Source organism: Dreissena polymorpha, chromosome 10 (assembly GCF_020536995.1).
Source record: "Dreissena polymorpha isolate Duluth1 chromosome 10, UMN_Dpol_1.0, whole genome shotgun sequence".
Lineage (NCBI taxonomy): Eukaryota > Metazoa > Mollusca > Bivalvia > Myida > Dreissenidae > Dreissena > Dreissena polymorpha.
The window spans coordinates 42,822,147-42,834,241 of NC_068364.1; the positions used below are offsets into that span (position 1 = coordinate 42,822,147).

General features: G+C 37.6%; 3 protein-coding genes across 3 annotated transcripts in view; 1 reads left to right on the forward strand and 2 right to left on the reverse strand.

Moving 5' to 3' along the window:
- Positions 1-12,095, reverse strand: part of LOC127847549 (uncharacterized) — a 72,326-nt gene that overhangs the window by 56,222 nt on the left and 4,009 nt on the right. The window lies entirely within an intron of this gene.
- Positions 502-2,325, forward strand: LOC127847554 (uncharacterized). The gene is made up of 2 exons (XM_052379565.1): positions 502-958; positions 1,921-2,325. The coding sequence occupies exons 1-2, from the start codon at positions 515-517 to the stop codon at positions 1,924-1,926; spliced, it is 450 nt and encodes a 149-aa protein (XP_052235525.1). The 5' UTR covers positions 502-514; the 3' UTR covers positions 1,927-2,325.
- Positions 4,249-9,987, reverse strand: LOC127849078 (sialidase-like). Its single transcript, XM_052381800.1, has 3 exons — positions 9,921-9,987; positions 9,172-9,749; positions 4,249-4,257 (listed from the first exon to the last, which is right to left on the reverse strand). The coding sequence occupies exons 1-3, from the start codon at positions 9,985-9,987 to the stop codon at positions 4,249-4,251; spliced, it is 654 nt and encodes a 217-aa protein (XP_052237760.1).

The following is a 12,095-nucleotide window of genomic DNA, read 5'->3' on the forward strand; positions in this document are numbered from 1 at the left end:
GCCATTTAAGGCCTTATTATCAGTTTTTGGTGCCCCAACCTGTATAGATGAGAAGACTGTGGGGTCGTCCCAGTGGCACATGAGGAACAGCTAGTACACGGAATTATCTGAACATTCATTAGAATTGAAAAAAAAGTTCAATCAATCAGAAAAATGAAATTGACCAACTTCGACTTATTTACAAAATTTTGAGAGATTGACCTACACATTGCATGAACAGGTATAAAATAGGGGCTATTAATAGCTTAAGACATTATTAGTAAAATGTCTGTGTAATTTATATTATCAATATTGTTTAATTAAGCATGGAATGCTAATCAAAATTGGGGGTAAAGTTCAATCGACCAGTAATGACCACTTCAGGAGTATTGACCGGGGCAGTTTTAACCGGTAAAAAACGCTGGTTAAAAACGGAGGCAGTCGATTGGTGCCAACCCTGGTTAAATATATTAACACCAGGCAATGACATGAGCTCAAAATAATGTGTTCAATACGTTACATAAATTCTTTTCAGATGGCTTTAATTGAGGAAGTTTTTAGAAACCGGGCATCAGGGCCATTAGAGAGAGCCCTAAATTTACTGATCGTGGCCAGAAATCAGCCATCTACATATTTCGCTAGCAATGGTGAAGAAAGACGAAGTTTGACTGTGGCAGCAAGTGATGGCGTGCAGGTGATTAAGGTCACCATCTATGACCAGTCCAAATTCATGAAATTTCAAACTGGCACCACTCTGTCTGTAAGAAACTCTATTCGAAAGACACAGGATGGGGAACAGACCCTAATAATTACCAAGTCCACTAAGGTGTTCATTACACAAACCTTGGTAGCGCCTGGAAGGCATGTCCAGAAGGGACGAATTCTCATCAACCCGCCCGCAGCAGATGTGCTGCCAATTCAGCAGGCAATAAGGTCGCCTCTGAAACAGCGAGTGTCTGTTTGCAGACGGATAGTGCAGGTATTTCTCGCTTTAACTTTTACTCATTGCGCATCAAGTGATGCTCATTAATGCATCGATTAAGTAGGTTTTTACCTGTAGGTTAAATGCAGTTGTTTCGAAGAATAAACTTTATTCTGTGGAAAACCTAAAAGCATAAGAATAATAAATAAGAAAACATCACCTCATTGCCTTTCTCGTCCCTTGTGACTTTGTGTTCCATGCCGCCCAGTACCTTCGTATCCCCTGACCTTTCGAGGTCACTAATTGACCCGTTTGAAGGCACCCATTTTTATGTGTGCTGCCTTCTAAACTTCTCGTAACTGTTCTCGGATTGTGTCCGACTTGATCTTTTTAGGTTATCTAGCGCAATGTCTTCTCCACTGTAGAAAGAAACTCACGCATATGTGTATAGCAAAAAATATTTAAGTTTTTAAATAAACTTAAATGAACGAATGTCATTATATATTTTTAATCGAACCAATCCGCACATGTTTCTAGCCCAATGGTATTCTTTACTTAGCTTTAATATGAATCAAACTTTCTATTTTAATTTTCAGATTTCGATGAATCTGTTTGCACGTAGAGATAATGGAATTGTTCTGTACAAACTTTACGTATTACTATTTAATGCCAATTAAATAGTCAATGAAAGATTGCAAATAAAAGTAAATACTAAAATTATAATGTCAAGCTTTAAGTTTAAGTGAAACTAAATTATAAGACAAAAACAAGAGCTTTTTAAAACAGTAAATTCATCCTCAGCTTTGATTATGAACCACCATTACGCATGGACAAGTGTTTTTTTCCAGCTCATTCGATTGACCCTTCCCTTCATTTGTGTGATAAACCTTATCTTTGTTTTAGGTATTCAGGTTGATTATTGGAAACTTTTTGCTACTTTCCATCAAATTTTTTACATAACTAAAACTATATAACAAAAAAGAAGATTGTTGTCATTACATATGTTGTTGTTGTTTTAGATGTAGGAATAACTTATGTAGTGTAAAGAAAAAAAGGAAGAAACCGACCTACCCTCCTAATATTTGAAGCGAATAAAGTGGAGACTACCATTGTTTTGCCTGAGGGAAATAGCAAATTCATCGTTTACTGACAAACCATTGCACTATATAATAAATCATGGACATGGAAAAAAGACACACGATGACCACCGTCGCAGCGATCACTACAACCACGCCCGCGCTGACTGCTATGGAAATAATATACTTGGACTCCAGTTGTAGTCTCTCCACCTTCACTTTGCAATGTTTACCACTAAAGACATGTGTGTCGCTTTCGTCGCATCTATGGGTACGAGAGACTGGTTCTGATTTTTCAAAATTTATCAGTAAAACACGCGAGTGTCGAAATATTTTTTATCATTTAGAGTAAAGCGCTAGCAATTGAAATAAAGGCTTATAAATGCATGGCTATTGGTTCTCTTCTATTGTCACAATGTAAAAGACTATAAGTTGGGATCGTTACATGTTAATATAGTAGCAGCCATTAAATTATTGCTCAATCAGGTTGGGGAATATATAGAAAATTTATTGTGTACCAGTACAGGAATAGTCCATGTTACGGTAAAACATTCTTGAATTGTGCACTTGAAATCGAAATTGTATATGTTTACATTCACAATCTATATTAAGAGTTTATTTTTTTTTACATTGAAGCTGTGTTGTTATTATAAATGTATGATACAAATTAAGATGACAGACAATTTGAAACAATGCCAAATTTAGCAACAGACGACATAGCATGGTTTTACCTGCACGCGGTTGACTGCGTTCTTTGGTCGAAAAAGCAAGAACCATATTCGCCACAGCTGATGGCCCCGGGCTTACCACATGGTTGAACACATAGTATGTTGCCTGAATCACATTGTGTCGCGTCATTCTTACCACATGGGCTCTGAACAAACGGGCATCCCGAGTTATTTGCGGCTTGGAAAACGTCAATAGTACAGTTATTATATCAAGGTAACGTTTAAGTAACATGAATGTTATATGTGATAATAGTAACAAAAACTTGTTTAACCATCACACTTTTGTAAGTAACGGCATGTAGCGATAATATCGATTTTACTAACTATTTTAAGTTTGGCGTATTATGCGCCACGCTTCTTTGTTTGTCTGATTTAGTAGGCTTCATAAACAAAGCGAATTTTTGATGAGATGACGTGTTCATGTTCAATTTAACTAAGTTATATTGGAGTTTCATTTAAATATTAATAAAAATCATATCATTAAAGTCAATGAAACACAACTAACGTTACGATCACCACTAAAGAGTACATATCATGAATACGTACCTTTTTGGAAAACGGCTTGGATATAGGTAACATTAAATTCCACTGGGTAGCTGGTGTTATCGACAGTGACGTATGAACCTTTATCGATATCAACATGATTTTTTTCGCTTCTTCAGTAAGATTATTTCCTTGAAACACTACCTCGTAGTTGCAAACGACACTACCATTTCTATACAAAACACAATTTGTTTCAATTGATGTATTGTTATACCTAATACCATACGGGTTTTAAAATGATTGCCATAATGTTCAAGATTCCTAAACACCAAAGAAAGAATATTACAAAACTAGTTGTTTTCAGAAAAGAACAGCGTTTAAACTTGATTTATTTGGATCAAACAAAGTTGCGAACAGTTGTTAAATTATGTATAATTCAATGTTCAAAGTCCAAAGTGCAGTTTAACACACTAACACTGTTTTCAATATAAACCACATAGACTGTTGTGTTGCCTCTTTATATGTTTTATCTGTGCAGCATATATAACCCATACCGGTTTAACAATAGGACTTTATATTTGGTATGCCTCATGTTCCATGTTTGTTCTTTGTAAGTATATGTTCTTATATTATAACAATATTATCGTTACTCACGTGAAATTTTGGACAAGAACGTATTGGAATCTGTTGATATCTTTGAACTTTTCTGTCAGCTAAAAAAGCACACATACTTTCATACAATTGATATTATTCTAAATCTAAATAATATATTCACATCACTGCATGTGCTGTTTACGTATATAGCATTTGTAAATTGAAAAGTAATTGAGATGCAATAATTTAATTTAGATAAGTGGAGCAGTGTGACTGGATGTATTATTATTATTATTATTATAATTATTATTAGAACACTTATCTGATGAGTCATTAGGTAAAAGCGATGTATACATTAGCGCTGTTCGATATTGTGTTTGCTATTCTTTAAATTTTGCCGATTTTGTGTTTGCTAATTCTTCCGAGAAGTTGACTGCGATCTTAGCCTGCAGAGGCACTGCAATTTTTACATCAGCTGAAAATATTCAACGTACGTGAACGTTACCTGGGATTAGTTAAAGATTTCGTATATAATAGAATGAACGCATTCGGAGCGTACAGATACACACACGTGTATAGAATTATCAAATGACATTTCCTTTGACGATTTCATTTCTTTTATCTGTTGCTAGTTCGTGTATTAGTCTGTTAACATAAAGATATAAACATATACGATACAACATTAATACAGAGTAATGGTTTCACCTTTTCATAAACATAACACAATCAATTTCGCACATAATATTTTACTTAAAGTTTCATTTAAGTGAAATCAAAGATTTATTTTATATAGAAGCTTTGTAAATGCCTGCACAAATGTAGCATTATACGTTCACCTAGTATCATCGTCAAGCTAAATGACCTACTGACGCTGAGTGTTGCAAATCTGACGCAAATGTCTGAACCAATGCTAAATGTCCCCCAAACGCCTGACGCTATTCGTCTCAAATGTAACGCTAAGTGTCTCAACACATTGTTTTGCCGATTTCTTTTGTAACATAACCACTAAAAAGGCGCATTCCCTTAGGCTACTCCGTTTTTCTTGGGATAGCGTGATGTCTGTCATCCTTGCGTGCATGCGTCTACCTTTTAAACAGAACTTCGCCCTAAAGGTTCCTGTAAAGGTACATGGATGCAAATCGATACATTTTGTAAAACACTGTAAACTAAAATAATATTTTGAGTTTAAGAAAACCGCGACATAACACTACAAAATATAGTTCGCTTATTACTATATTTATTTTGTTTCTTAAGCATTTAATTTAAAAAGATATAAGTTAATTTGAAATAATTGAGTCCGGGGGATGGTATTCAGTTTGTACCAGAAGAGCATAACTTGAAGACATCAATACAATGTTAAATACCAAATCTTGAACCTCTTGGCAATGCAATTTCGTTGTAAAATATTTTATTTTATTTTTAAAACGCCTTTGTAGCGCGGGGGGGGGGTCCATGATCTAATTGATCAACGAACCGGAACGGTTTTGCTACGATGTTACAAAACAAGATTAAATCTTTGGGCCATGCAGTGTCAGAGGTGATTTTTAAAGTTTTTATGTTCAAAACCCATTTTGGACCTTTGTCCTTCTTGATCATCAAACCGGGATCATAAAACCCTTTTCAGGACCGTCTACGGAACATTAATCAAATTTTCGTTTATTTTTGCCCAAATGTTCAGTAGGAGATGGCGTTTGAAAAAAGTGGACGCACACACGGATGAACTAACGGACGAACGATGTACATCGCGGTATCCTTATGGCTCGCCAGGAGATGGTTGTACTTAGGTGGGCTAAAATGATTCGAGTACTGTATCTCACATGATATCTCCTTGACATACTTTCTGGATTAAAAGATAATGTCGATAATAGTATTCAATATACAAAGTGTTTGTTGCCGTAGTCGTAAATTGATTACATAACACAACTTACACATAATAGTAAGACAGGAATGAAGTTCTAGTAGTACTCATTGACATCTATAAGTTATGATTCTTGTTAGTTTGAAATCCATACCAATCATCCAAACAATATTCACCTGTCTAATTCAAAAGCTGTATAATTATAAACATATTGGTATCATTGAAGATGTATCGTTCTGGAATTTCCAATTATCGCCTTCACGAGTTTTCGCGATTTCATATTAGTTCAAATAAAGGAGTACGACATTTATCATTGACACTGCGGCTTATTTCGTCACGTATTTGTTGTAACATATTAATTTTGCGTTACATTTTAATTTTATAGCGTCACACGGTTTTGCGACATGTAACGTTGGTAACAACATTTTTTGTCAGATTACAGCATTTAACGTCAAACGTTTAGTGCGACATTTAACCTTGTAACTTGCGTTAAATATGCGGTGAATAATATAACAGGATCATACCGATTCTATGGGTTTCCACGGTACCGTCACACCGACATTTTCCATTAGTCCAAAACCAAATATTTTCATCGGAAGACCTCCTTCTTCTTTTCAGTGCCAGACTCCATGTTGTGTTTGGAGCGGATGTTGTGTTATGTGCGGCTGTTGATATTGGTGCGGTTGTTGTGTTATGTGCGGCTGTTGATGTTGTTGCGGTTGTTGTGTTATGTGCGGCTGTTGATTTTGGTGCGGTTGTTGTGTTATGTGCGGCTGTTGATATTGGTGCGGTTGTTGTGTTATGTGCGGCTGTTGATATTGGTGCGGTTGTTGTGTTATGTGCGGCTGTTGATTTTGGTGCGGTAGTTGTGTTATGTGGGGCTGTTGATATTGGTGCGGTTGTTGTGTTATATGCGGCTGTTGATATTGGTGCGGTTGTTGTGTTATGTGCGGCTGTAGATATTGGTGCGGTTGTTGTGTTATGTGCGGCTGTTGATATTGGTGCGGTTGCTGTGTTATGTGCGGCTGTTGATATTGGTACGGTTGTTGTGTTTTGTGCGGCTGTTGATATTGGTGCGGTTGTTGTGTTATGTGCGGCTGTTGATTTTGGAGCGGTTGTTGTGTTATGTGCGGCCGTTGATTTTGTTGTGGTTGTTGTGTTATGTGCGGCTGTTGATTTTGGTGCGGTTGTTGTGTTATGTACGGCTGTTGATATTGGTGCGGTTGTTGTGTTATTTGCGGCTGTTGATATGGGTGCGGAAGTTGTGTTATGTACGGCTGTTGATTTTTTGGCGGTTGTTGTGTTATGTGCGGCTGTTGATATTGGTGCGGTTGTTGTGTTATGTGCGGCTGTTGATATTGGTGAGGTTGTTGTGTTATGTGCGGCTGTTGATTTTGTTGCGATTGTTGTGTTATGTGCGGCTGTTGAAATTGGTGCGGTTGTTGTGTTATGTGCGGCTGTTGATATTGGTGTGGTTGTTGTGTTATGTGCGGCTGTTGATATTGGTGCGGTTGTTGTGTTATGTGCGGCTGTTGATTTTGTAGCGGTTGTTGTGTTATGTGCGGCTGTTGAATTTGGTGCGGTTGTTGTGTTATATGCGGTTGATGATATTGGTGCGGTTGTTGTGTTATGTGCGGCTGTTGATATCGGTGCGGTTGTTGTGTTATGTGCGGCTGTTGATATTGGTAAGGTTGTTGTGTTATGTGCGGCTGTTGATATTGGTGCGGTTGTTGTGTTATGTGCGGCTGTTGATTTTATTGCGGTTGTTGTGTTATGTGCGGCTGTTGATATTGGTGCGGTTGTTGTGTTACGTGCGGCTGTTGATTTTGTTGCGGTTGTTGTGTTATGTGCGGCTGTTGATATTGGTGCGGTTGTTGTGTTATGTGCGGCTGTTGATATTGGTGCGGTTGTTGTGTTATGTGCGGCTGTTGATATTGGTGCGGTTGTTGTGTTATGTGCGGCTGTTGATTTTGGTGCGGTTGTTGTGTTATGTGCGGCTGATGATATTGGTGCGGTTGTTGTGTTATGTGCGGCTGTTGATATTGGTGCGGTTGTTGTGTTATGTGCGGCTGTTGATTTTGATTTTAGTGCGGTTGTTGTGTTATGTGCGGCTGTTGATTTTGTTGCGGTTGTTGTGTTATGTGCGGCTGTTGATTTTGGTGCGGTTGTTGTGTTATGTGCGGCTGTTGATATTGGTGCGGTTGTTGTGTTATGCGCGGCTGTTGATATTGGTGCGGTTGTTGTGTTATGTGCGGCTGTTGATATTGGTGCGGTTGTTGTGTTATGTGCGGCTGTTGATATTGGTGCGGTTGTTGTGTTATGTGCGGCTGTTGATTTTGGTGCGGTTGTTGTGTTTTGTGCGGCTGTTGATATTGTTGCGGTTGTTGTGTTATGTGCGGCTGTTGATATTGGTGCGGTTGTTGTGTTATGTGCGGCTGTTGATTTTGGTGCGGTTGTTGTGTAATGTGCGGCTGTTGATATTGGTGCGGTTGTTGTGTTATGTGCGGCTGTTGATATTGTTGCGGTTGTTGTGTTATGTGCGGCTGTTGATTTTGGTGCGGTTGTTGTGTTATGTGCGGCTGTTGATATTGGTACGGTTGTTGTGTTATGTGCGGCTGTTGATATTAGTGCGGTTGTTGTGTTATGTGCGACTGTATGATTTTGGTGCGGTTGTTGTGTTAAGTGGTGCTGTTGATATTGGTGCGGTTGTTGTGTTATGTGCGGCTGTTGATTTTGTTGCGGTTGTTGTGTTTTGTGCGACTGTTGATTTTGTTGCGGTTGTTGTGTTATGTGCGGCTGTTGATATTGGTGCGGTTGTTGTGTTATGTGCGGCTGTTGATATTGGTGCGGTTGTTGTGTTTTGTGCGGCTGTTGATATTGGTGCGGTTCTTGTGTTATGTGCGGCTGTTGATATTGGTGCGGTTGTTGTGTTATGTGCGGCTGAGGATTTTGGTGCGGTTGTTGTGTTATGTGCGGCTGTTGATATTGGTGCGGTTGTTGTGTTATGTGCGGCTGTTGATGTGGGTGCGGTTGTTGTGTTATTTGCGGCTTTTGATATTGGTGCGGTTGTTGTTTTATGTGCGGCTGTTGCTATCGGTGCGGTTGTTGTGTTATGTGCGGCTGTTGATATTGTTGCAGTTGTTGTGTTATGTGCGGCTGATGATATTGGTGCGGTTGTTGTGTTTTGTGCGGCTGTTGATATTGGTGCGGTTGTTGTGTTTTGTGCGGCTGTTGATATGTTGCAGTTGTTGTGCTATGTGCGGCTGTTGATATTGGTGCGGTTGTTGTGTTAAGTGCGGCTGTTGATTTTGGTGCGGTTGTTGTGTTTTGTACGGCTGTTGATATTGGTGCGGTTGTTGTGTTTTGTGCGGCTGTTGATTTTGGTGCGGTTGTTGTGTTATGTGCGGCTGTTGATTTTGTTGCGGTTGTTGTGTTATGTGCGGCTGTTGATATTGGTGCGGTTGTTTTGTTATGTGCGGCTGTTGCTATTGGTGCGGTTGTTGTGTTATGTGCGGCTGTTGATAATAGTGCGGTTGTTGTGTAATGTGCGGCTGTTGATATTGGTGCGGTTGTTGTGTTATGTGCGGCTGTTGATATTGGTGCGGTTGTTGTGTTATGTGCGGCTGTTGATATTGGTGCGGCTGTTGTGTTATGTGCGGCTGTTGATTCTGGAGCGGTTGTTGTGTTATGTGCGGCTGTTGATATTGGAGCGGTTGTTGTGCTATGTGCGGCTGTTGATATTGGTGCGGTTGTTGTGTTATGTGCGGCTGTTGATTTTGGTGCGGTTGTTGTATTATGTGCGGCTGTTGATATTGGTGCGGTTGTTGTGTTATGTGCGGATGTTGATATTGGTGCGGTTGTTGTGTTTTGTGCGGCTTTTGATATTGGTGCTCTTGTTGTGTTTTGTGCGGCTGTTGATATTGGTGCGGTTGTTGTGTTATGTGCGGCTGTTGATTTTGGTGCGGTTGTTGTGTTATGTGCGGCTGTTGATATTGGTGCGGTTGTTGTGTTATGTGCGGCTGTTGATTTTGGTGCGGTTGTTGTGTTTGGTACGAATATTGATGATGGCGTTATAATTGAAGAAGATGTTGTTGATACTGTTGGTGAACCTGTTGATATTTATTTATTTATTATCTATTATGAAACAATGTCTACCATAACTTTGCGTCTCGATTATAAAAAAATACGACATCGATGACGAGACATGTTAATATGTTTGGTCTGTCAAATTCAAATGTGTTTTTTCTTCAATAAAAGCATTTAAAACATTTATTTCATACCTTTTGTAGACACTGTTGAACACACACATACATCACCGTTTTTCAACGCTTCCACCAAGTTTGTCATCATTACTGAAATATATGTTGTCTCTGTTTAACGTTGTGAATACGATGTATGGGAAACACGAACGGAGATATATATTATCTATTTTAGCTGTGCCTGTACATTTATGCATAATACATGTACATATGAATGCATACTATGATTACATTTCAAAGCTGTGTTAAGATATTTCTGAAACTTCTTTTTGTGTACTATAGTTTTTACTGTTTTGCCCTATCAATAATGTATAATGTGTAAAATTCATGATAATGTGTACAATACCTGTCAGTAATATAACTGCTATTCGGATGGACATGTAATGCATCTGGAAACGAAAATAACACATACTGATTATTTTGTTCTAGGGAAACACCGCGAATTCGAAAATACCGGCATTATTTTTTTCATTAACATTAACTCAAACTTTTTTGTACGGGTATAGTATTTGAAAAAAATACTTCTTAACGATATTGAATCGTGTTATTCCTCATTGCTGATCCCGTATTTATCCAGTCGAGCTTAAGACAACTTAGTCTCAACTTAGTCACCATACTTACACCTGATATGTCCACCAAATATTGCACTCCGTTGGTCTTCAGGTGTCTAATAAATCCATATTTGACATCATTAACGCTGTTCATGTATAAAATCAAATTTCTGACACTTTTATGAAATATAATGTTTATGTTTTTCTCATTACATTTAAACTGAATAAAAGTATGTTCAAAACAATGTTTTATTTTTTTCTTTAGTAATATTTGTTAAATATATTAACTGTTAAAGATAATTTGCAGAGAAATTCCAAGATATTACTTCCTGGAAAAAATGGCGAACGCATTCTTTGTTTCCAGTTGGAACAAATAATAATTGACCTTGCTTTCATATGTATACCCGACCTGAAAATACCAGACCCGCTAAACGGTATCAGACCCGACCCCACAACAATTTGCTACCCGTTGCAACCCATATTAATTACTTCCTATGTAAACAAGAATTTCAATTGAAGTTTTCGTTACGTTTTATAAACAGAAACATGACTTTTTTTGAATTAGAGATACTAAATTATACAAACTGTAAATTGAAAACAAACATTGCTATTATGAATTAGTGTTGTAAATAATGAAAACTTTAATTATAACGTATATTTACAAAGTAGAACGTATTCACTTACTTTTTGATTCAATTCTTTCCCAATTTCGGAAATCAAATAAAGTTACGACATTTTATTATCAATCTTGATTTCTCATGTGCACGGGTGTCCATTAGGGTAGTTTTATATTCTACGCCCTATCAAAACTTCCCATATGCCTAAATTGTTAAACATGTGTTGTTGTTGTTTTAAATATCCGATATTAGCGAAATGAAATAAATTACGTAGTAATGAGGTGCAGTCATGATTTTTTTCATATGATTTTGAAACGTTTGTTCAAATTATGACTGGTTTAAAAGAAATTTAAGACTAGCCCACTTCCATCTAGTAAATAAATAAAATGCCGACAATTCTAAAAATATATTTTCGTCATTCGAGCATAATAAGTTGTCATTCGTCGACTATAATTCGCCACTTACTTTTTTTTCGCTTAGACAAATGACACTTATCATCGTCAGAAGGCCGAAAACAACAAAAACGTGACAATTCCTTCTTCGCTAACACATACATGTTTACCTGTTTGAATAAAGTGTGCCTCAAAAAAGAGAGTTTTAAAGAAACGTGTTATGTATATTTAGTTCATCGTACACCATATTATGAAGTCGAAATCGAAATTCGGATTATGGTATGGCATGGTATCATGTAAAATGATCGTATTTGTATCATGTTCTTCCGATGGACATAATAAAACATATCGTGGTGAAACTGTTAATTTATAAGGCATCAATTGTCATAAAGATGTGGATTATTAAACCGTTCTGGTGGCCAGCCTTATGGCTTTATTTATGTTATATTTGTTTACCCAAACATGTGTTAATTGCCATTACATTGAGGCATCCGTACAGAAGTCATCAACTGACAACACTTATGAATCGATTGGGTCACAGTGATAGTCATGCTTTGGGTATTGAACTAGAAACTGCAATTGCCAACGCGTTAGAAGAGAATTCGTCATTACTGACTAACCAAATCATCAGAGATC